At 46.6% G+C, this 25,032-nt stretch overlaps 2 protein-coding genes across 15 annotated transcripts in view; one reads left to right on the forward strand and one right to left on the reverse strand.

The window, feature by feature from the left end:
* Nucleotides 1-25,032, forward strand: part of GPBP1L1 (GC-rich promoter binding protein 1 like 1) — a 90,989-nt gene that overhangs the window by 54,994 nt on the left and 10,963 nt on the right. For 2 of the 11 annotated variants that reach the window (XM_054522969.2, XM_054522938.1), the window contains exons 10-24: nucleotides 1,631-1,755; nucleotides 2,561-2,663; nucleotides 3,811-3,959; nucleotides 8,272-8,479; nucleotides 8,563-8,658; nucleotides 8,776-8,998; nucleotides 9,099-9,261; nucleotides 9,413-9,496; nucleotides 9,580-9,698; nucleotides 9,899-10,006; nucleotides 10,250-10,368; nucleotides 10,510-10,607; nucleotides 10,762-10,965; nucleotides 11,133-11,523; nucleotides 11,817-13,893. In XM_054522969.2, the coding sequence (XP_054378944.1) occupies nucleotides 1,631-1,755; nucleotides 2,561-2,663; nucleotides 3,811-3,959; nucleotides 8,272-8,479; nucleotides 8,563-8,658; nucleotides 8,776-8,998; nucleotides 9,099-9,261; nucleotides 9,413-9,496; nucleotides 9,580-9,698; nucleotides 9,899-10,006; nucleotides 10,250-10,368; nucleotides 10,510-10,607; nucleotides 10,762-10,965; nucleotides 11,133-11,523; nucleotides 11,817-11,966 (2,340 nt within the window). In that variant the 3' untranslated portion in view covers nucleotides 11,967-13,893. 11 annotated transcript variants of the gene reach the window in all.
* Nucleotides 13,989-25,032, reverse strand: part of NASP (nuclear autoantigenic sperm protein) — a 35,019-nt gene continuing 23,975 nt past the window's right edge. For 3 of the 4 annotated variants that reach the window (XM_024247391.3, XM_054535487.2, XM_024247394.3), the window contains 10 exons: nucleotides 23,868-24,881; nucleotides 18,958-19,037; nucleotides 18,025-18,110; nucleotides 17,840-17,913; nucleotides 17,005-17,193; nucleotides 16,738-16,904; nucleotides 15,818-15,874; nucleotides 15,514-15,591; nucleotides 14,645-14,773; nucleotides 13,989-14,172 (listed from right to left, as the gene is read on the reverse strand). In XM_024247391.3, coding sequence (XP_024103159.2) covers nucleotides 14,092-14,172; nucleotides 14,645-14,773; nucleotides 15,514-15,591; nucleotides 15,818-15,874; nucleotides 16,738-16,904; nucleotides 17,005-17,193; nucleotides 17,840-17,913; nucleotides 18,025-18,110; nucleotides 18,958-19,037; nucleotides 23,868-24,881 — 1,955 coding nt within the window. In that variant the 3' untranslated portion in view covers nucleotides 13,989-14,091. The remainder of the gene's footprint in view (nucleotides 14,173-14,644; nucleotides 14,774-15,513; nucleotides 15,592-15,817; nucleotides 15,875-16,737; nucleotides 16,905-17,004; nucleotides 17,194-17,839; nucleotides 17,914-18,024; nucleotides 18,111-18,957; nucleotides 19,038-23,867; nucleotides 24,882-25,032) is intronic. The other variant, XM_024247403.3, reaches the window with a different exon arrangement.

Raw genomic sequence — 25,032 nt, forward strand, 5'->3', positions numbered from 1 at the left:
TTACTTAGCTTCTTAGCTCTGGCCAGAGGACCAGGAAACTACAGTGCAGAACAGGAAGCAGAGGAAGGCGAACCTGCTTCCTTAAAGACGAAGAGCTCAGACCATAACTCTGGAACATAGCCTTGTGGTTCTGATAAGGAATTAGAGCTGTGAGGATGAAAGAGTATACTATTTTCTGGAATTTTTTTTGTATGTAGTAGAGATGAGGTTTCACCATGTTGGTCAGGCTGGTCTTGGATTCCAGACCTCAGGTGATCCACCCACCTCCACCTCCCAAAATGCTGGGATTACAGGCGTGAACTGCCATGCCCAGCCAGCCATATTTGTTTTTGAGACAGTGTCTCACTCTGTTGCCCAGGCTGAATGCAGTGGCATTAATGATCACAGCTCACTGCAGCCTCGATCTCCCCTCCTCAAGCTATCCCCCAGCCTCAGCTCCCCGAGTAGCTGAGACTATAGGCTTGTGCCACCATGCCTGGCTAATATTTTATTTGTTACAGAGATAGCTTCTTGCTATGTTGCTCAGGCTGGTGTTAAACTCCTGGACTCAAGCAGGCCTCCCACCTTTGGCCTCCGAAAGTGCTAGGATTACAGGTGTGAGCAACTGCACTGTCTTTTAATTCTCTTGACAGAGTGTTTTGCAAAGCAAAAATTTTTTTTATTTTAATGAAATCCAGCCTAATTAATTGTAGGCCAGGCACGGTGGCTCAAACCTATAATCCCAACACTTTGGTTGGCTGAGGTGGGCGGATCACCTGAAGTCAGGAGTTCGAGACCAGCCTGGCCAACCTGGCGAAACCCCGTTCCTACTAAAAACAGAAAAATTAGCTGGGCATGGTAGCATGTACCTGTAGTCACAGCTACATGCCAGGCTGAGGCATGAGAATGACTTGAACATGGAGGCGGGGGTTGCAGTGAGCCGAGATCGCGCCACTGCACTCCAGCCTGAGCAACAGAGTGAGACTTGATCTCCACAAATAAGTAAGTAAATAAATAAATAAATGTCATACCCAAGGTCATCTAAGTTTTCTTGTATATTATCCTTATAGGAGTTTTATAGTTTTGTGTTTTACATTTAGGTCTGTGACCCATTTTGAGTTTATTTTTGTGACGGCTATAAGGTCTTTGTTTAGATTGATTTTTTTTTTTTTTTTAATGTGGCTGTCCAATTGTTCCCTCATCATTTGTTGAAAAGACTATCTTTTCTCCATTGTATTTCCTTTGTCAAAGATCAGTTGTCTATTTGTGGGCTATTCTGTCCCATTGGACTATTTGTGTCATCTTCTGCCAGCACCACACTTTTCCCCCCACACCTCTTATGAGCATTGTTACCATACTGTTTTAATTACTCTAGCTTTTGTGGTAAGTCTTGATGTCAGGTAATATCAATACTCTGGTTTTATTCTTCAGTATTGTGTTGGCTGTTCTGGATCTTTGCCTTTTCATTAAAACTTTAGAATCAGTTTGTTGATACAGCAGGTCCTCATTTGTAAATGGGGAAAAAATCTATGGGCTGAGGCTGTCTTTTGAAAAACACTTTCCTGGGTTGTGAGTCCTTGATTTCATAGGTTGCTTATATTACTACAAAGGAACCTTAAACCAAGTGTGTCCTTCCTTTTCCTTATTGCAGTTGGAGGACAACAGCACACCTGAACCAAAGGAAAATGGGGAGGAAGGCTGTCATCAAAATGGTCTTGCCCTCCCTGTAGTGGAAGAAGGGGAAGTTCTCTCACACTCTCTAGAAGCAGAGCACAGGTAAGTGAGGAGGACATCACAGGGCATGCAGTGTCTGACCTTTAAGGACCTTGAACATACTGGAGAAGATATCTCAGATAGAGTCCCACATGCAGAGAGAAGTGACCCAATCATAACTTGTTCTCTGTGTATGCCCCAGGTTGGCCTGTTGCTCATCAAGCATTTTCTCTCAAACTCAGCCATCTTTTCCACAGTCTACTTTCCAATACTTTAATATTTTTAACTTCAGGCCGGGCGCAGTGGCTCATGCCTGTAATCCCAGCACTTTGGGAGGCCGAGGTGGGTGGATCACTTGAGGTCAAGAGTTCGAGACCAGCCTGGCCAGCATGGTGAAACCCTGTCTCTACTAAAAATACAAAAAGTAGCTGGGCATGGTAGTGTGCGCCTGTAATCCCAGCTACTAGGGAGGCTGGGACAGGAGAATGGCTTGAACCCGGGAGGCGGATGTTGCAGTGAGCTGAGATTTCACCACTGCACTCCAGCCTAGGTGACAGAGTGAGGCTCCGTCCCAAAAAAAAAAAAAAAAAAAAAAACCAGACTGCAAGTGCTCTCTTTCTTCCTTACACTGTCTTGGTTTTGCTTCTACTGTCTCTTCTGTAGCTCTTCCTCTCTCAACTGTGAAGAGCCTCCATTTATTTACAGCACCCAAGTAGCCACAATTAAAGCTTGTCCCACAGAGAGGAAAACAAAATTCCTTGTTTAACATCCATTGCCCCTGGGCAGAAATGTTTTCTGTGAAAAGTGGTGGGCTGTTCACTTAGGCTTAATGATGTCGTATTCTCTTTACCTGTCCTGCGTCCACCAGGTTATTGAAAGCTATGGGTTGGCAGGAATATCCTGAAAACGATGAGAATTGCCTTCCTCTCACAGAGGATGAGCTCAAAGAGTTCCACATGAAGACAGAGCAGGTATGTTGTAAACCTTCTTCCTAGAGACCAGTTAGTAACCAGGAGAATAAGGAGTCAAGACAGTCCTTGCCCTGAGGGAGCCCTAGTTTAATGTGAGAGAAAGATCTGGGGGAAAAAAATTACCTTAGTAGAAATGTAGTGGGGCCCCTAAATCTGCCTGGGAAATAAGGATCCCCAGTGTTAGATACAAAAGCCAAGGGGCAGTGATTAGCAGATTCCAAGAAATAGTACGCTCTTTCATCCTAACAGCTCTAACTCCTTATCAGAACCACAAGGCTGTGTTCCAGAGTTATGGTCTGAGCTCTTGGTCTTTAAGGAAGCAGGTTCACCTTCCTCTGCTTCCTGTTCTGCACTGTAGTTTCCTGGTCCTCTGGCCAGAGCTAAGAAGCTAAATAGCTTGTGTCAGTTTATCCAGCAGTTGCTTGGATTCTTTCTCTGAATAAAACACTGCTAGATCTTAGGGTGAACAAGACAAATGGGGTTTCTATAAAAATCCTTGAACTTCTGGTGGCCTATATTTACAGCACAAAGTACATTGGCCAAGTCCTTAAAAGGAGCACGGCACAAGCTGATGTGAGACCTTGCAACTCAGAACTCTGTTAGAAATAAGGACTTATGGCTGGAATCCCAGCACTTTGGGAGGCCGAGGCAGGCAGATCACGAGGTCAGGAGCTCAAGAGCAGCCTGGCCAATATGGTGAAGCCCCATCTCTACTGAAAATACAAAAATTAACCAGGCATGGTGGTGCACACCTGTAATCCCAGCTACTTGGGAGGCTGAGGCAGAAGAATTGCTTGAACCCAGGAGGCGGAGGATGCAGTGAGCCGAGATTGTGCCATTGCACTCTAGCCTGAGTGACAGAGCGAGACTCCGTCTCAAAAAAATAAATAAATAAAAAGAAATAAGGACCAAGCCCCATCCCAGACATTCTGAATCTGAATCTGCATTTTTGAAAGATGCGTAGATGACTCATAAATTAAAATTTGAAAAGCACTGCTATAAGAGATCTTAGAGGGTCTCTTAGAAGCACCCCCCACCCCACATTCTACCTAGAATTGAATTGAGGTCTGGCCTTTCCCAGGGCTTATGGGTCGGTACAGTCATTGATATTTTTTTCTTTTTTCTTTCTCTCCCATGCTAACCATAGCTGAGAAGAAATGGCTTTGGAAAGAATGGCTTCTTGCAGAGCCGCAGTTCCAGCCTGTTCTCCCCTTGGAGAAGCACTTGCAAAGCAGAGTTTGAGGACTCAGACACCGAAACCAGTAGCAGTGAAACATCAGATGACGATGCCTGGAAGTAGGCATATAAATGCTTACAGTTAAATCTGACCCAGTAAACTCTGTGTGTTTAGGGAGTATACAAAAGAAATCGTTCTTTTCCTTTTCTTATGTTGTTGAGTACTTCATTCACAAGGGAAATAATCATATCCCAAAGAGAGAGCGATTGGCTTGTTTTGCTTTTGTTGTTGTTCTTCCCTGTTATCTGCTTAATAGAGAGAAGTTTGTGTGGTGGGACAGATTTTTTAAACACACTCACACACATAGACACACACATACACACCCAGTATATATGGGGCAATGCACAGGTAGGAGCTGGCAGTGCAGGGAAGAGGAGACACTGGTCTGCAGCAACAGCTTCTACTACCAGCCCTTGGGGCACTCACCCCTGTGATCAAGCAATCATTGTCAATGACAACGTGACTATTGAAGTTATAATTGTATTAAATTAATGCTAATAATTTGGATATTTTATTTTATTTTTGGCTGCTCGGGTAACTTTAGCCCTTAACCAAGCATATGTGGATTTTTGGTTGTTTTTTTGTTTTTGTTTTTTTTTCTTTTTCCTTTTTGGGTACAGCTGTAAAATATTTGGATATAGGAAATGTTGTGTTATTCTTGCAGCCTTGATATTCAGGGTGGATTGTAAAATATAAATTTTTGTGAGATTTCAAAGATTAAGATTATTTTGATAACATTATTTACAGATTTAAAAGATGTGGTTATCACAAGTCTCGAGGGGGAAACTACTGCATAAAATAACTAACTTGGAATAAATATTTTGCATCAGTTTGGATGTCTTGTGTAAGAAGTATATTTTCTTTAAAATTCGATGAGTGGATTCTTTTTTAGGGGAAATATTTTTAGAAGTTGGGGGGAAAAAATGAATTCAGACACAGCTGTTTCTCTTTTTAGCAGATACTTTTTTGATGCAGATAAACCTGTGCAATAAATTACCAGTAATTAAGTCAGAAACTAAGTTTTTTTTTTTTTTTTCCTGAAACTGTTTTTTAGTGCCCATGTATTTACCAGTGTACATATTTTAAGGGAAGTCTTTTCTGTTTTCCTACTAAATAAGAACTTGGAGTTGGGGGTTGGGGGAGAGTTGGACGATGCTAGCTGAATGGTTAGTGAAGGAAGCAGGTTTTTTCATTCAACAAATACTTTCTTTCTTTTTTTTTTTTTTTTTTGAGACGGAGTCTCACTCTGTCACCCAGGCTGGAGTGCAGTGGCGCGATCTCTGCTCACTGCAAGCTCCACCTCCCGGGTTCACGCCATTCTCCTGCCTCAGCCTCCCGAGTAGCTGGGACTACAGGCGCCTGCCACCACGCCCGGCTCATTTTTTCTATTTTTAGTAGAGATGGGGTTTCACCGTGTTAGCCAGGATGGTCTCGATCTCCTGACCTTGTGATCTGCCCGCCTCAGCCTCCCAAAGTTCTGGGATTACAGGCGTGAGCCACTGCACCCGGCCCATTCAACAAATACTTTCTAAGCCCCTGTTGTATGTCCCAGGCATTATGCAAGGCTCTGAGGATGCAAGGAGTGCCCAGCCCAGTAGGGGAGAGAATAGACAGTGATCTAAGAAAAGGACAGGGGTTCAAGACCAGCCTGGGCAACACAGTGACCTGTGTCTACAAAAAAACAAAAACATTAAAATAGTCAGGTCCGGCCAGGCGTGGTGGCTCATGCCTGTAATCCCAGCACTTTGGGAGGCTGAAGCGGGTGGATCACCTGAGGTCAAGAGTTCGAGACCAGCCTGGCTGATGTGGTGAAACCCCATCTCTACTGAAAATACAAAAAATTAGCTGGGCATGGTGGCGGGTGCCCGTAGTCCCAGCTACTCGGGAGGCTGAGGCAGGAGATTGGCATGAACCCGGGAGGCAGAGCTTGCAGTGAGCTGAGATGGCACCACTGCACTCCAGCATGGGAGAAAGAGCGAGACTCCATCTCAAAAAATAAAAATAAAATAAAAAATAATTAGCCAGGCATGGCAGCAAGCACCTGTAATCCTAACTATTTAGGAGGCTGAGGCAGGAGAATTGCTTGAGCCCAGGAGGCAGAGGTTGCAGTGAGCCCATACTGCACCATTGCACTCCAGCCTGGGCAACAGAGCAAGACTGTCTCAAAAAAAGGAAACAAAATAGCGAGGTCCACGTGGTAGCACGCACTTGTAGTCCCAGCTTCTTGGGAGGCTAAGGCAGGAGGATTACTTGATTCCAAGACAGTTCAGGGCTACAGTGAGCCATGATGGCACCACTACAATCCAGCCTGGATGACAGAGTGAGACCCTGTCTCTTGGGGGGAAAAAAAAATTGGTAGTAGTATTTCTACCGAATGCCTATCACTGTTGCATCATTGTAAAGTCAACCAGTCAAAAGTCTAACCATTGAAAATCGGGACAGACTTAGTTGTTGAAAAGTAGGTTTCGATTTGGGCTTTGCCATTTACTTGTTTTCTGAGAACATATTTCTAAAAATGTACACTTTATGTCAGTTGGAATTAAGCTGAACTGAGATGACATACTTTGAACACTTTGTAACTTGCTGCTGGTGGGTCATACCTTGGCTTTAGGTACTGAGTAGGGAAATGTCTTAAGTCCGTGTCTTGTTTAGAAAAGGGGATTTCGGCCGGGCGTGGTGGCTCACACCTATAATCTCAGCACTTTGGGAGGCCGAGGCGGGCGAATCGCAAGGTCAGGAGATCGAAACCATCCTGGCTAACACGGTGAAACCCCGTCTCTACTAAAAATACAAAAAATTAGCCAGGCATAAGGCCAGGCGCAGTGGCTCACGCCTGTAATCTCAGCACTTTGGGAGGCCAAGGTGGGCGGATCACGAGGTCAGGAGATCGAGACCATCCTGGCTAACAGAGTGGAAACCCCGTCTCTACTAAAAATTCAAAAAAATTAGCCGGGCGCAGTGGCGGGCACCTGTAGTCTCAGCTACTGAGGAGGCTGAGGCAGGAGAATGGCCTGAACCCAGGAGGTGGAGCTTGCAGTGAGCCCAGATAGTGCCACTGCACTCTGGCCTGGGCGAAAGAGCGAGACTCTGTCTCAAAAAAAAAAAAAAAAATTAGCCGGGTGTGGTGGCAGGCACCTGTAGTCCCAGCTACTGGGGAGGCTGAGGCAGGAGAATGGCGTCAACCTGGGAGGCAGAGCTTGCAGTGAGCCGAGATCGCGCCATTGCACTCTAGCCTGGGCAACAGAGCGAGACTGTCTCAAAAAAAAAAAGAAAAAGAAAAGGGTGTTTCTTGGCCGGGCGCGGTGGCTTACGCCTGTAATCCCAGCACTTTGGAGGCCGAGGCAGGCGGATCACGAGGTCAGGAGATCGAGACCATCCTGGCTAACATGGTGAAACCCCGTCTCTACTAAAAAATAGAAAAAATGAGCTGGGCGTGGTGGCGGGCACCTGTAGTCTCAGCTACTCGGGAGGCTGAGGCAGGAGAATGGCGTGAATCCAGGAGGCAGAGCTCATTGCAGTGAGCTAAGATCGTGCCACTGCACTTCAGCCTGGGCGACAGAGCGAGACTCCATCTCAAAAAAAAAAAAAAAAAAGTAAAGAGGGTTTCTTAAGAAATATGCGATCACCTCAGAGCTCCTGCATATATTTTGGGAGTGGGAGTGGAGTGAACAATTTCACCAACAGTTCAGGGCCTTTCTGGCTTCTGGCCAACCTTGGGAGAGAGAAGGGGTTTCTTTCTGGACTTGATTCCCTCATCTGATAGATTCATTCTGTTCGCCCACAGCTTTCATTTCTTGGGCTGTGCTGATTATCTCCGTCTACAGCTGAAAAATGAGGAATCAGGGAATGGGAGTTAGGGAGAGACTGCTATCCCTGGTGCGACATGGTTTCCAGGCAGAGTGCTGGAAAGGTCAGAGTGCCTCCTTTGCCAGGCAGTTCTCTGGATTGGAGAATGGTGCAAACTGTTACATCCACTTGGGAGTACAGCAATGAAAAAGATGACACTTGCCTTTTAGAGGCTATTAAATGACCAATGATGTAGTAAGTGATAAGGGAACAGGTAGTCTAGGAGGCAGCTGTTTTTTCCTCTTTATTAATAGTCAGGGAAACCAAGCTACAGTTAGAGACTTGCCCACGTTCAGACTTCGTAACACTTTTTCAAGCCAGTGGCTCCTCCCAAATGGCCCAGGTTTCCCCACCCATTTTCCTGACCTGCCCAGCCCTGTGGTTGCTGTCCAGGGAGCTAAGGCTCTCCCCAAACAAACTTGAAGATCTCACAGACCTAATAGACCTGGCCTTTCCTCTCTGCCTCTGGCTTTATGTCTCTTTCATCCTCCTCTGCCTTTCCCCTGCCCTTGATCCCTTCTGCAGGTCTTGGCTGGTTTCAGGAAACAGGTCCCATCCCATGGACTCCCACTCTGGGGAGCCAGCGCTCCTGCCCTGTGGGACCTGTGACATGGTTTTCCGCTCCTCAGCTCTGTTGGCCACCCACACTCAGCGCTTCTGCATTGGCCACCCGACCCAAGAGATGACATTTGGAGCACAGGCGTCAGTTGCCACTGAACCCCAGCGGGCCGCGGTAAGGGCCTCCATGGCCATGGGTGGGGATTCAAAGGAGCCAGGACCTTTATGATTCCTCATCCTACTACACCCTGTCCCCAGGTTGTGCCACAAGAACTCCAGGGCGTGCCACAAGAACCCCAGGGCCTCCCAGACCAGCAGGCCAGTAAATCTGCTCTAAAGAGGTTAACAGAGGAGGTACAGCTACCTACCTTTCCCCAGGGCTCAAAACGTTGAGCGTCTTCCCCAAACCTGTAGATCATACTTGGGACAGATTCTGCCCACACAGAGATCGCGGATCGCTGTTACCTCCAGGTGCAGTGGCTGCGGCTATCCCTACAGGAAATGCGGCCCTGGATAACAGAGGTCCCCAGGGTGTTCGCGGGGCCCTGGACGCGTTCCGAGGCGCGGCCTCAGAGTCCCATGTCGGAGGCGGTGGGAAGCCCCAGCGAGCGGCTGCGGGCGCTGTTCAGGACTCGCGCGAGGCGCGTGGCGGAGATGGAAGCGCAGAGCCGGGCCCTGCAGCGACGCGGCGAGGGTGAAGGAGATGGGGGATGGGGACCAAGGACCTCCTCTGCCCCTTGCCCTTTGGCTTAAGCTTGCCCGGGCCGGTTCTGACTCGGCCCGCATTCCCTCAGAACTGAGCCGGCGCCTCCAAGTTGTGGCCTGTACACGGGGCGGGATGTCCCGCCTCTTCGGCCTGGAGCAGGAGATTCGAGAACTACAAGCTGAGGCCGGGAGGACGCGGGGAGCTCTAGAGGTGTTGGGGGCCCGCATTCAGGAGCTGCAGGCGGAGCCAGGGTGAGACCCGACGAAGCGGAACCCCGGAACATGCGGCTCCGGGGTGGGACGGGCGGGCTGGCTGGGGCTCCGGGGCGGGACGGGCGGGCTGGCTGGGGCTCCGGGGCCTCTGATGCGTTACCGTCTCCCTGCGCGTCGCCTGCCACCCCAGGAACCCGCTGAGCTCCCGGCGAGAGGCAGAACTTTATTCTCCAGTGCTAAAGGCCAACCCGGGAACTCTGGCTGCCGAAATCCGGTGAGGGCCGGGGCCGGAGATGGGCATAGGGCGAAGCGCTGAGCAGTTCTGGAAAGACGGCCTTCCTGTTCCCCACTCCCTAGGGCCCTGCGGGAGGCCTACATTCGAGACGGGGGCCGGGACCCCGGCGTGCTGGGCCAGATATGGCAGTTGCAGTTGGAGGCGTCTGCACTGGAGCTGCAGCGGTCGCAGACCCGCAGAGGTGAACAGGAGGGCCTCTTGCCAGCGGTGGTCATTCCTGGGAGGAGAAAAGAACTCGAGGGAGGGCCTGTGGCTGTGGATGGGATGTGAGCTGACAAGTCTAGCCTTATCCGAAGAGCCTTAGCGCTGGAGAGCTGCTCACAGCCGGACGCGGCCAGTCACCAGAGGTCAAAGGTGACAGGTCACACTTGTTCATCGCAGGAAGGGCAGGTGCCACCTCAGGGGAGCTCCCAGTAGTGGAGGCTGAAAACCGGCGCCTGGAGGCAGAAATCTTGGCCTTGCAAATGCAGAGGGGTCGGGCACCCTTGGGTCAGTGAGCACCTCAACCCTATCCCATTCCACCTCTCTCTCCCCAGCAGGCCTGGCTCAGGCAGACAGTGCATGGGGAACAAGACCCGTGTTTGTGACTCCCCTAGTTCATGTCTGCACGTGTGTGTCCCTGTATCCACAGGGCTCCACCAACCCATTTGTGGGCCCAACTCTTGCGGGAGGGGTATCAGCTAATTGCCTGCTTTGTCCAACTTAGGGGCACCCTAACTCTTCTGCTCCTAGGGCCCCAGGATCTGCGACTCCTGGGGGATGCCAGCCTACAACCAAAGGGGAGGCGAGATCCCCCACTCCTCCCGCCGCCGGTGGCACCACCGCTGCCACCACTTCCAGGCTTCTCGGAGGTTCAGTTCTTGGGTGGGGGAAAGGCTGTGAGGACACGGGGTGGGTTGGGGGAACAGGTTGGAGGCAGCTCTGCTCTGAGCAGTTGGGGGAACATGAGCAGCTACAAGGCTTTCTGGAGGAGTCAGCTCTCTTCCCCACAGCCACAGCTTCCTGGAACAATGACCAGAAACCTGGGCCTGGACCCACACTTCCTCCTGCCCACATCGGACGTGCTGGGCCCTGCACCCTATGATCCTGGGTGAGGCCCGTGCCACCTTTGACATCCTCTTGTGACTTGGCCAGCACTGCTGGTTAAGGAAGCCCACTAGAACCAGATAGGGTTAGGGACCTGCCTGAGAGGAGGGAGGTTGAAAGGAGTTGGATATTTCTGTGCTAAGACTTGTGTTCCCCAGGGCTGGCCTGGTCATTTTCTATGATTTCCTGCGGGGCCTTGAGGCTTCCTGGATTTGGGTGCAACTAAGGACTGGCTTGGCACGCGATGGACAGGATACAGGAAGGACCACAGCGTTGCCCCCAGCCCTTTGCCTGCCCCCACCTCCTGCTCCTGGGCCCATGGGCAACTGTGCCATCCTTGCCAGCAGGCAGCCTGTGCCCAGGTCAGTAGGTGGGGATCATGACTCTGGTACTGTGCCACAATTGAGGCTTATTCACCATTCTGCTAAGTTTTCTCATCTGTATACAGAGGCCACTGGCTCTAAAGGGCTAAGTCCTAGGAAGGGACCGTAGCTCTGGCTTCTGACACTGCTTTTTGGTTATTCTACAGACTACCACCCTCACCATCAGTATCTTTGGTCTGTGAGCTGCAGGTATGGCAGGGGCTGGCATGGGCTAGGGCAGCACAGCCAAAGGCTTGGGTCTCACTTGGACTATTTGACCACGATCAGCGGGTGCTAAGTGGCCGCTGGCGCCTCCCACTTCGGGCCCTTCCTCTGGACCCCAGCCTTAGCCTTGGGCAGCTGAATGGGATTCCTCAGGTGAGTGTGGTGCGCAGGGATTGGGCATACATCAAAGTACAAGCGCAATACCATTTCATCTCTCCCCAGGCAGGTCAGGCTGAGCTCTTTCTGCGGCTGGTGAATGCAAGAGATGCAGCTGTCCAGACACTGGCAGAGATCAATCCAGCAAATGTCCATGAGTACCAGCACCCACCTCCGGTGAGGGCCCAGAGCTGGGGACACCACAGATACCCATACCGGTGTGGCTGGTATGGCTAATAGCTGTATGGCTAATAGCCAGCCTTTATTGACCACTGTGTGCCAGTCATTACCAATACTTTCTTGTTTGATCCTCACATTTCTATGAAGTCCTACTATGTAACAGATAAGGAAATCAAAGCAGGACCAGGTTAACTTGGTTCACAGTGAAACTCTAAGGAAGCCTAACTCTAAAACCTGTGTGCTTAACCTTTACATTTTTGCTCAAAACCTGGCTTCTCCCTGTTCCACAGGTGTCCAGCACATCTTCACTGGAAGCCAACTTCCTCACCCCCGCAGTTGGCTTTGCTGATCCCCCACCTCGTACAGAAGAGCCCCTCAGTGGAGTCAAGGATAGATATGAGGGTCTGGGCCCTCACCACAGTTCTGACTTGCCCCAGTGAGTTTCGGAACCCAAGTGAATGTGGAGATGAACATCTGAACATGCACAGGACTGGGGCCTATTTCCAGACCTACAGCTTTACTACTCCATGTTCTGACATTGGGTCTAGAAGCAACTAGCAGTTGAGTACAGAAAATGAGTTCCAACCACAGCTTTACCACCTCCCGTAAGTCCTTTTCTGTACCTGTTTTTGTAAAACAGATTAAGGATTAAATGAGTTTGTCAGGTATTTGTGATACTGTCTGGCACTTATGAAGTTCTCCAAAAGGTGACTAGGGGGCATTAATTCCAACTAAAGCAACTTTAAATTCCCCCTAGTTCCCACTGCTTTTTTTGGTAAAGCCAGTTTTATTGCCAAACTTAAATCCGTTTCCTCAGTATTTCTGCCAGGAAACCTTTCAGGTTCTCAATGTACCCATAAACAGGAAGCTCCTGAGGCCTTACGTACTTCGATTCTGGGATAGGTCCCCAGCCCAAGATTGTTCCCCCAACCAGGGGTCACATGTGATATCTAGCTTAGATACTGTGCCTAGCCCTAGATCCCAGTGCCAACCAGAGGTCAAGTGCCTGGGAGTAAACTACATCATGACTGTCCTGACCAAGAAACGGGGGAAAGAGCCTCAGGACCTGGAACATATACTGCAAGGGCATCATCAGGAAGAAACTCCACAGCCAGGATAAGCCAGAGATCCTGCAACCATGAGTTACTGTGACCAGCCCAGAAAAACTTAGTCTGAAAAATGGGGTTGAATTGAGAGGTCGGCCATTACTTCGCCTCAAGTGCAACAAAGCAGCCCTATGGGTGTCAGGACTACTAAATTGAAGTGGTGATATATGGCAGGCATTGTTTGGAATTCAGATCCTAACTGGTACTTAAACTAAGGGTCAGGTCAGAGGCAGTTCAGTCTCAAGTGAGCCCTGAACCCTAGACACCAGTGAGAGCACGAAGGGTCTAACATTAATACTAGTGCCCTCACCACCAGCATCCTTGGACTGGTGGGCTCGTTTCTGCCTTTGAAACCCTCTATTGCACACAGAAATGCTCCAGGCAGTCAGGTGAAGTGGCTCACGCCTGTAATCCTAACACTTCCTAAGGCCAAAGTGGGCAGATCACTTTAGGTCAGGAGTTCGAGACCAGCCTGGCCAACATGGTGAAACCTTGTCTCCACCAAAAATACAAAAATTAGCCTGTAGTGCTGGCTACTTGGGAGCCTCCTGAGGCAGGACAATCTCTTGAACCCAGAAGACAGAGGTTGTAGTGAGCCAAGATCACACCATTGCACTCCACTGGGTGACAAGAGCGAGATGCCATCTCAAAAAAAAAAAAGCAGCCTAAGATCCCACTGTAAGATCTTTAAACATAATTCCAGACAAGGAGATTTTTAGCATCTTTATTTGAGAAGTCAATTCTGCAGATGGGTAACAATTCCAAGTGTTGATATATCTCAACCTTTCTATACAGAAAATAACAAAACTCAACCAGCCAGCCTCCCCACATATGCTTCCAACCACATCTGAAGTGTCCACCATCAGTCCCCTTGGCTACATTCAAACCAGAGCTCAAATGCAGACCGTTTTCCTTAGGAATCATTCCCCCGACCCAGGTTTTCAGAGTTCTTTTTCCAGGACAGAATTATAGCCCCACATGAAGACTAGGTGGATATAGGACAAGTACCATACCAGGCCTGGCTCACAGCCAAAGTCCATCATCTATTTTCAGCACTGAAGAGCAAGTTCTTCACCAAGTCTTGTTTTTGTAGCCCCCATCCAGGGACAGCACCACTGAAGGTTTGCAAGACAGCTGGGTTCAGTGAAGTGTTTGAAAACAGAATATAGCACCATTGGAAAACAAAGGCCTACAGCCACACTTGATCACCTCCACGTTAGACAGATAGGAATTAGGATCAGGAACACAGATCAGTACAGAAGGCCAAAACAAAACCTTTGGCTAATATATAAAACCAGGAGTGCTCCAAGGCAGATTCAGCCAATAATTACGAAAAAACCCATCAAAGCCTCAACCTTTGCTTACAATCTTTATTGAAGTTATACAAAAAGAATCCTCCAAAAGTGAAAAAATACATTATATACAAAAACACTTTCCCTTAGGAGGGCTGTGCCCCCTCTTAACATGCAGTGCTTTCAACTGTAGCTCCAGCCTCCACTGTCCCCTCCACTGCCGCCCGGCTTTCAGCCCGATTCTCAGCCTGGAAGACAAATAGAGCCTGGGCATGAGTGAGCCTAGTTTAAGCCATTCTGTCTTATATAACTGAGGCCTCAGTCAGAGGAAGCAAATACAAGTCACCCAAACTCTGCTTTGCTGCTCCCTATATTAAGAGGGCAGTGACCACGAAGTATTTCTTGAATACTCTGTGACAATGGGGCTGACAGCCAATAATCGTATCACATGGAAGGAAGTGACCTAATGGTTTTGCCAATCAAGTGCCTTCTCATATGTTCATTGAGGGACCTATAATATACAGGTTCCATTTGTCAGTGAGTCATCCTACACTCCCATAACCAAACTGTTTTCCTTAACAAGTACCATTTTCTGTGAGGATTGTACTCAACAATCGTTAGCAGGGTCAAGGTGGGGAGCATGCACTTGGGAGGACTGATTTCCCCAGGTCCTGAGAACAAGGAATGAGGCAAGAGGCTAAGCCCTGCTTAACTGCCCACCTCCTCCTCCATGTTTTCCGAAACTTCATTTCCACTGGGGACAGCATCCCCGCTGCCTCCGTTCACCTCCGGCTCCTGTTTGGCTTTCTTTGCATCATCTTTCCGGGGACTCTCTTCCTCTGGTTTCCTCTAAAGATATAATTGTGAGGGCTTCACAAATGTGCTTAATGTTTTTAAAAAGACAACTGCAAAACATTTCCTTAACCCTTGTGGTGCAAAGATCCTGAACACCAGGATTCACAACTCTAAGGGTCTCTCTCCCTAGCCACAGGCAGATGCCAACCTGTACTCTTAGAATAAATTAATCTGTCCCACCGTATCACTTCAGGCCCCTCTACCAGACGCACAGGGAGATAGGGTTGGGGTGAGGAGATGTGAATGGTAATCACTGTACAAATTTGAGTCAGGAAAAAGAACAGGAGTTCAGAGTTCCCTGGCTGAGGGCAGTAACTCACGCTTATAATCCCAGCACTTTGGGACGCCGAGGTGGGCGGATCACGAGGTCAGCAGTTCAATACTAGCCTGGCCAGTATGGTGAAACCCCGTCTCTACTAAAAACACAAAAACTAGCCAGGTGTGGTGGCAGGCACCTGTAATCCCAGCTACTTGGGAAGCTGAGGCAGGAGAATCGCTTGAACCCAGGAGGCAGATGTTACAGTGAGCCAAGACCACGCCACTGCACTCCAGCCTGGGTGACAGAGCAAGACTCCGTCTCAAAACAAAACAAAACAGTCTCCACTGACAAATCCTTACCACCTTTGGAAAATAAGTGTCTTATATGCACCAACTATAGGGAGGGGTTTATAGGAAAGGTATTAAAAATGGAGTCTGAGGAAAAGGTAGAAAATAAATACCACATGTAGACTTACCTTCTTTCTGACAAGGTGGGAAATATCAGTCACACAATTTGATGAGGAAGCACCGTCTGTTGGCTTTCTACTGGCAATCTGGCAAAATAAGACTTTATTAGCAATTGTACAAGCTATATGAGATCAATGCTGAGGCTTTTATTATTTTTTAGTTTTTCAGAGACAAGGTCTCACTATGTTGCCCAGACTAGTGTTGAATTCTAAGCCTCAAGCAATCCTCCTGCCTTGGCCTCCCAAAATGCTGGGATTACAGGCGTGAGCCAACACTGAGACTTAATGACCAAAAAACCACCTGAATACCCACCATGGAGACTGAAGAGCCTCCTCCACCAGGAGTGAAACCTGAAGTAGAGCTCTCCACCTGTGAGAAATGACAAATCCAAATTGGTTTGAAGATAGAACCCAGACCACCCACAGCCTTATAACAGGTACCCATCACCATCCAAACAACTGACTAAGATCTGAAATGCTAGTGGCCTCCATATAGTATCAAGATCTGCCCCTGGCCTACCTATGCCTGTCTAGCAGCCACCCAGAGCACAGTCTCTACATAGAGTGTACATAATAAACTAAATCTTCTATATCCTACCTGCAGGGTAAAAAGCTCTGTGCCAAAAACAGAACCAGGCAATTTGTGGTGAATGCCTCTCAATGCCTCATTAATTTATGCAAATGAGTTCTTAGAAATGGAAATAGCAACTTACATTTGTTAAGAAATGTGTATTTTTCCAGTACTGTCAGAAGTATATTTTACACATATGTACTACAGGTCGGGCATCCCATCCCTTAATCCAACAATCTGAAACTTTTTAAGGACTGACTGACACTCAAAGGAAATGCTCTCTGGAGCATTTCAGATTTTAGATTAAGGGTATCTAACTGTTGAGTATGACGCAAGTATTCCAAAATCCAAAAGCATCTGAAATGCAAAACACTTCTGGTCTCAACGCATTCAGGTAAGGATACTCAACCTGTATTATCCCCATTTTACAAATCGGTCAACTGAGGGAGAGAATGCCCATGGCCACACATAAGTATGGAATTAAAACCCAGATACTGGGGCTCCAGGGTATTTCCTCTTAACCACTGCATTATTTGATAGGAATAATTAGATGAGCCCACCAACTCCCTGGAAACCAAGTCATGATGAAAAGTTCCTGGCAAATGGAACATTAACATAAATGGTACCAAACATGCTATTACCAAAATGTTAACGGAACCAACCAGAGTAGCTTTCAGAGCCAGTTCAGCTACATTCCCACTATGCTGAGACTCCTTTGCATCTTCTATCTTCTCTCTAATTTCGGGTAGCAGTTCCTTTAGTTCCTCGATTTCTTTCTTGTATTCAGCAGACGATCCTTCAGCCTCCTTCACCTGCTCATTTAGTACAGCTAAAAAGAATGAAGTGATTAGTAATGGCGCAAAAAAGAACTGTTTTTTTCCTTAATTGCTGGATCCAACATCACCATGAAGCAGCTCGTCTTCACTCACCCATTCTCTTCTCAATGACTTCAATAGATTTGCTGAACTGTGCCACTGCCTCATCATACTGAGAGTTGTACCCATAAGCCAAGCCCAGCTGGTAGTGGGTCTCTGCAAGGAGACGGTCGTGGGCTTCCAGGTACTGTTCCTGCAGGTTAAGGCAGGACTGGAACTCCTCCACAGCTTGCACATAGTTTTCTAATGAAGAGAAAAAGAGCAAGTAAATGGACAGCATTTAACATAAAATACTTCCAGAATTCAGACCCATCCTATGGAAATGCATCCATATTTAACATTTCATTTTTGTTTATAGTTATTTCCAAGACCCTTGGCTATAAAGAATGTCAAAATGACTTTTAAAAACCTACTGAGGCTGGGCGTGGTGGCTCACACCTGTAATCCCAGCACTTTGGGAGGCCGAGGCAGGCAGATCACAAGGTCAGGAGTTCAAGACCAGCCTGGCCAATATGGTGAAACCCCGTCTCTACTAAAAATACAAAAATTAACCGGGCATGGTGTTGGGTGCCTGTAATCCCAGCTACTCAAGAGCCTGAGGCAGGAGAATCGCTTGAACCCAGGAGGCAGAGGTTGCAGTGAGCCGAGATTACGCCACTGCACTCCAGCCTGGGCGACAGAGCAAGGCCCCATCTCAAAAAAACAAAACAAAACAAACCTACTGGAAGACTTTCTGAGTGCCACTTGGAAGAGACTGTTCATTGTTCCAGGGTCTACAGGGAACGCAGACCTATCTTTTTAAAGATCAAGTTCGGTTCCAGAGAATCTATTAGAGGAAGAACGAGGGAGCTGAAGAGAGTAGGAGAGTATAAAATGGAAAATGCATTACCAGATTCAACACTAACTTCTCCGAGTTTAAGATGTGCCTGGGCAGCATAAAGCTGTGCTTCTTTTGTTTCTTGCCTAAAAGAAGGAAAATTGATCAAAAACCTTAACAGTACCTCTCTAACCTTAACTGGTTTCTATTTAACCACCAAGCTCCCAACCCAAGCCTAGAAGCACCAAGAGTTTTACCTTTTAAAAATGATCTTTGCTAAATCCAGCATATCCCAGGCAAGCTCTAGGTTCCCAATCTCCTCCTCTTCATTTTCTTGAAGAGACTAAAGTATAACCAAATAATAAAAAGATAGGCATCTTTTTTGAATACAAAGCTAAATGTATAACTTAGCATAGCTTAAAAGAAGTTGATATGCGATTCAAAATTTGGACTTTCTCCCTAAAATCCAGAGAACGGGTCCACATACTGTCTTAAGTCATGACCATGTCACTGATATTTTAACAGTGAAATGTTGGCTCACATACTAACACAGGAACCCCAGGATCAAATATATCCGCCCATCCTAGGCATGAATAAAGGGTCCCTAATCCATAACCAAGAGACAGTTATCTATAAAATAATCATGTCTAGGGCTGGGCATGGTAGGTCATGCGTATAATCCCAACACTTTGGGAGGCTGAGGCAGGAGAATCACTTGAGGCCAGGTTTGAGACCAGCCTGGGCAGCATGGCAAGATGGCCGTCTAAACAAAATAAAATTAGAAAACAAATTAGCCAGACATGGTGGCAGACATCTGGAGACCTAGCTATCTGAGAAGATGAGGCAGGATTCCTTGAACCCAGGAGGTTGAAGATACAATAAGCCCTGATCATGCCAGTGCACTCCGGCCTGGGCAACAGAGACAGAGATTCTATCTCTTAAAAAAGTAATAATCGTGCCTAAACTAGGTAAGCTACAGTCCTGCAAATTAGCTGGGGGTGTTGGCACAAGCCTGTAGTCCCAGCTACTTGAGAGGCTGAGGTGAGGCGATCACTTAAGCCCGGGTCTAGGCTGCAGTGAGCCATGATCATGATCACCCCACTGCAATCCTGCCTAGGCAACAAGACTGAGCTCCAGTCTCCCAAAAACAGAAAAAGGCTGACAACAGTACTGAGTGGCTAACAACATACCTTGTTTTCAAGGACTGAATCGTTTGGCATTTCTTCAGTCTTATCATTTTCTTTATCATCCTCTTCTGAGCCTTCAGTTTCTACAAGTAAAAATTCCTCAGTATTGAGAATATAACTAAGAACATCTTCTGACTAGTCAGAGATTCCAATACACGTGTCAACCTATATTCAGAGATAGGACAGGCCAGATGCTAATCCACGTGAGTTAACACCTGAACTGAATATATTGTCAGTGGGTGCAGTCTAGTTCAAATGTAACCTAGGCTAAGAATGTGTAATCTTATAGTCTATGGGTCAGACCTTCAGCAATTAAAAGGCTGAGTGTTTCTCTTATAGAAGTCAACCTGGACCATTCAGAATAAGACACATTGGCTACTGCCTCTTATTCAATGGCTAGAAGCTCCCATTCATTCAGTCAGAAGCAAGTGGAGACCTCAGTCAGTGTTTCTGGTATCTTTAAGCCACTCATTAGATAATACTAATAGCCTGGAAAAGTACCAAAGTTAAATTATTCCAGTCCATTCTGATCAAGAATGCTCAAGAGACTAGCTACCCCACAAAGAGATGTGGAGCAAAAAGCATAGTCCTTACCAACTTACACCAATGAGCATGCCACAGACTCCAGCCAGCTCTAGCACATACAGAATTTGAGTAAGGAATACTGTAACCCCTATTTTACTCCTATACCTTGTTAATGACACCTCTAAAATCTGCAGCCGTATATCAACACCATATTTCACCATATTGAATACATTCACAAGTCAACCATCTGAAAGTCAGGCTCCTAATCAATAGCTCTACTGTGATTAGACAAATCAACGTTAAGTGATTAAAATAAGCTTTCTGTTAATACAAACAACTCATGAATTGGATATAATACGCTTCTCTCTGCCATCTTTCATTATGCATTTTTAACACCAGCAAAAGAGCTCAAACACTCTCTCCAAACACTCTACAATGGGAATATAAATATGGCAATTAGGACTTAGAGCAATAGTCAGGTTAAAGGAGTTTTATCAGCAGCAACCACAAAGAGATTCCGTTTTCAAAGAAGCTTAGAAAATACTTTAACAGGGTCAGGTGCGGTGGCTCAAGCCTGTAATCCCAGCTCTTTGGGAGGCCTAGGCAGGCGGATCACGAGGTCAGGAGATTGAGACCATCCTGGCGAACATGGTGAAACCCCGTCTCTACTAAAAAAAAAAAAAAAAAAAAAAAAAATACAAAAAAATTAGCTGGGTGTGGTGGCAGGCACCTGTAGTCCTGGCTACTCGGGAGGCTGAGGCAGGAGAATGGCGTGAACCCAGGAGGTGGAGCTTGCAGTGAGTGGATTATCGCGCCACTGCACTCCAGCCTGGGTGACAGAGCAAGACTCTGTCTCGGAAAAAAAAAAAAAAAATACTTTAACAAATTTATTTACTGAGGACATCAGGGCATTGCCATTGATACCCGGGCACAAGTTGGGAAAGGTTTTAAAGTAATGGCAATGGCTGCCAGGCGCGGTGGCTCACACCTGTAATCCTAGCACTTTGGGAGGCCGAGGTGGGCAGATCACGAGGTCAGCAGATTGAGACCATCCTGGCTAACACAGTGAAACCCTGTCTCTACTAAAAATACAAAAAATTAGCCGGGCATGGTGGCACGTGCCTGTAGTCCCAGCTACTCGGGAGGCGGAGGCAGGACAATCACTTAAACCTAGGAGGCAGAGGTTGCAGTGAGCCTAGATCACGCCACTGCATTCCAGCCTGGGTGACAGAGCAAGACTCTGTTTCCCAAAAAAAAAAAAAAAAAAAAAAAAAAAGAAAAGTAATGGCAATGGCTTTCTCCTTAACCTAGCTCCCCACCATTCCTTGAAGATGGTACAGATTCCTCAAGAGGAACCAATAATATTCTTCTGAGGCAATTATAGGAATTTTAATGTAAAAATTTGATGTAAAACTTCCAAGTAATTAAGATATTTTGTTTCAAATTAGAGGTTGTCTTCTAGCATTCTGGTATGAGTAGGAAGAGATACCAGGTAAGAACAGAAGATAATATCAATTTTTCTTACAAATTGGGAAAATGAAGTATTTACTTTTCTGTCAATTATCCTAAATATGTAAATCTACTTCAGCTTTTCTGCGTATTCTTCTAGAGGATGGGCAGAGTTAATAAGACCACCCATTCTGGTCTAACTTTGGGGAACTAAGCCCAGACCCACTTGAAAATTTGGGTATGAGAAGATAATGGTGTATGGTGGGCCAAGTGCAATGGTTCACACCTGTAATCCCAGCACTCTGGGAGGCTGAGGCTAGTGGATCACCTGAGGTCAGGAGTTCGAGACCAACCTGGCCAGCATGGTGAAATCCCATCTCTAGTAAAAATACAAAAAAATTAGTCAGGCCTGGGGGCATATGCCTGTAGTCCCGGCTACTCAGGAGGCTGAGGTGGGAAAATCGCTTGAACCTGGGAGGTGCAGGTTGCAGTGAGCCAAGACTGCACCACTGCACCCCAGCTGGGCATGGTGATGCACACCCGTAGTCTCAGCTGCCTGAGAGGCTGAGGGAGGAAGATGGCTTCAGCATAGGAATTTGAGGCTGTAGTGAGCCATGACTGTGATGCCACTGCACTCCAGCCTGGCAAAAGAGCAAGACCCGATTCAGAGAGAAAAAGAATAGACCAGTTATCTTTATTAGAAGCAAATGTACAGCCCAACACATGGCAAAGAGTCAAGAGAGGTGGCAGTAAACAGGGTTTTAATTTTTAAGTGAAAAAAACTGCTTGGAAGTTTTCTGCAAAATGGTGCTGCCACGTAAAGCACAGAAAGTAAGTGGTTGAGTACTCAAGCCAGAAGTTTGGGTACCAGGCTTCTCCTTACTGTGGGACTAGGGCAAGTTACTTAAACCCCTTTCTCCCATTTCTTCTTTTGTAAAATATGGAAAACTGTATTGTCTTTACAAGCAGAACAGTATCTGATAAAAACACCAAAAAATGCAGCATATAAAAAGCCTGGGGCTTTTAAAATATAGTTAATTTTTTAAAGAAGTGACAATTTTTTTTCTTTTTGGAAGACAGAGACTCGCTGTGTTGCCCAGGCTGGAGCGCAGCGGCGTGATCTCGGCTCACTGCAACCTCCGCCTCCTGGGTTCAAGCGATTCTTCTGGTTCAGCCTCCCAAGTAGCTGGGACCACAGGCGCATGCCACCATGTCCAGCTAATTTTTGTATTTTTAGTAGAGTCAGAGTTTCACCATATTGGCCAGGCTGGTCTCAAACTCCTGACCATGTGATCTGCCCACCTCAGCCTCTCAAAGTGCTGGGATACAGGTGTGAGCTACCGCGCCTAGCCCACGACAAAATTTCTAAGCAGTGGGTGTGGGAAAGGGATGAACACTGTCTTCTTCGATGTGTGGTAACTTGGGAAGAATAATATATTCAAGGCAGATCTGGGTTCAGATTCAGTACTATGACCCTAAATAAGTCATGTAACCTTTAAAACTCAACCTCATCACTATAACTTGGGCAATACTACCTATCACATAGTACTGTTTTAGGATCAGACGTAATGTATGTGAGAGAGTTCTAACAATGTTAACTATGATCCAACGAGTTTTCGAACAATCTGTAAGGGACTGTGATATCTCTATTGTAGCTTACCATTCAAGGTCTTAGGAGCCAGCCAGCAGAGCTTTTTACCATCCTTGCTCACAATCATTAAGATCAAGACATGGGAGTTTTGTTTTTGTGTGTGGCTTTTTTTTTTTTTTTTTTTTTTGAGGAATTTAGTTCTGTGCTTTTTTCCATAAAGAACTCCTAAAGCTCTATAAGAAAGCCAGTGGTGCTACCATTTTAGCCAATTCATTTCCAGTTACTGAGCCTGTGTTGGCTGGAGTACAGGGACCTGCACATAGGTAGAAGGAAGTTTACCAGAATGAGCTCAAAGTATTGAAGATGGGTCTCTGAAAATCTAAAACTTACGAGAACTCTTGAAGTAGTCTGGCAATTATAAGTAACAATTAGTTGGAATATACCTGTGGTTATTAATGCCAATGTTAGATGAAACTTATATACAGTAGAATCCTCAAATGATAGCAAAAGTCAGACGTGCCAGTTATGTAATAATTAGAGGCTTATACACCTTAATGAAATTTAATCACAATTAGACCAATAGCATTATAGAAAGCATCCACACTTTATAATATTCTAAGTAACAAAAATTCAGTTTAGCAGCCGAAGCAAGCATGAAATGAGGAAGGAAAGCAGGAGGAGAGCTAATGGTTATGTTTTTTGTTGCCTTGGGGAAGGTGGAGGGGCCTGTTTTAACTAATGTGAATAAGCCTCTAAACACTTCCTGAAAACTTAAAGGTAGAGAGGGGCACCAGAATTCTTTAACTCTGGTGATATAACAGTCAAGGTTAACTGCCTTCATTTAAATGGCATGCCTGCTTCAGTGTACCAATTCAGTGGATTCTACTGCTCTGTAGCTGCTTCCCAAGGCACAGAAAAGAAGTCATGTGAACAATAAATTTTAAAATCCAGAGGCATGCAAGTGAACATCCATTCAGCATTCTCTGCCAGCCTAGCCCACTATTTCCCTACCTACCCCACCCCTCATCTACCTTTTCCATCCCACTTTATTGGCTAGTATGCTGCAACAAGTTACTGATAGCTAGCCAAGTCTCAGAAATCACAAAGAACGCCTATTTTGCAGTTAGTAAAAGTGTTAGTTTATAAGCCAGCTAAAGAAGACTTGCTGCTTTTGATTTAACTTACTTGACTATCACAACCTTGTTAAACTACCCCCCTTTTCATTTAGCCCTTTCCTAATCCAAAGGCAGACGGAAAATCCTGAATGGAAGGCTGACTTTTACCCATAATTAGTGAGTCAAATCCAGAATGTACTCCACCCACTGCAGCTCTTGCATATCCCGGTTACCTTCACCCTCTTTCATCTGTTCTTCTCTCTCTTGTGTCTCTTCATTAGCAGCTATCTGAACTTTGTCTTCAGGTGATTTCTCAGTAGCTCCCTGGGCTACCTTGGTATCAACCCCATCTCCAGCTGCCTCAGACTCTTCTACAGACAGCTTAGTCTCCTCCTGACTAGGAACCAGCTTTGCCCTGACCTTCTCCTCTAGTCCTGAGCCATCTTTTGTTTCTGTCAGTCTTTCTATAGAAGTCTGTGGTTCAATAGGAGTCTGATCTCCTACAACTGACGGTCCATTGACTGCACCATCCTTAGGGAGAACTGGAGCCTCCTGCCCAGGCTTTTCAGAGACTTCTGATCCAGCCTCTACAGCTGAGGCCTCTGCAGCCTCTGTTGTCACCTCTGGTGACTCTTCAGCAGGTGGCACTTCTTGACCTACCAGTTGTTCAAGAACCGCCTTTCCTGCCTCATTTTCAGAGGTAACTACCTTCTCCTCTGGCTCGTCCCCACCCACATCCACTGGCTTGACTGTCGGGTCTAAAGACTCTGCTTCTACCTCTACTGCAGTGCCCTGCTTTTCTAGAGTCACCACAGGCTGCTCTTCTGAAACTTCTTTTTGCTTCTCTATGCTCACAATTACCTCTCCCTGCTTCTCCTGACCTCCTTTTTCTCTGTACTCTTCTTGGACATCAGTTCCAGAAACTGATTTTTCTTCCTCAGCATCTGGTACTTCCTGTTCTGGCTTCCCAGAAGTGACCTCAGCTTCATTCGGTCCTTCTGGTGCTGCTCCTCCGTTTGCCTCTTCAGAGGTTTCAGTTAACCAATCTAGAGTCAAGTCAACTTTTTCCTGTGGCTCCTCTGCAGATTCACTTATATCCATATCTTCTCTTCCACCCTTCTCCATTTCACTGTCCTGTTCTTTATCAGTTTCAGGCTTTGCCAAAGACTTGTCTTCTGTTTTTTTGGCTTCTTCTTTTTCTCCCATGGCGTCATAAACCTGTTCTCTCAACTCTTCCCTTGCTTCCTCTACATGGTTAAAGAACATGAAGCATAAACATGTCTTCGAGTTTAATGATAAAGGCATAAATGGAAACTAAAAATACATTCCCTTTAAACCCTCAAAAAGCCTACCAAGTTTCAGCAGATGGCCTAAAAATTATCTGCCCCCTAGAGAAAA

Source organism: Pongo abelii, chromosome 1 (genome assembly GCF_028885655.2).
Source record: "Pongo abelii isolate AG06213 chromosome 1, NHGRI_mPonAbe1-v2.0_pri, whole genome shotgun sequence".
Classification (NCBI taxonomy): Eukaryota; Metazoa; Chordata; class Mammalia; order Primates; family Hominidae; genus Pongo; species Pongo abelii.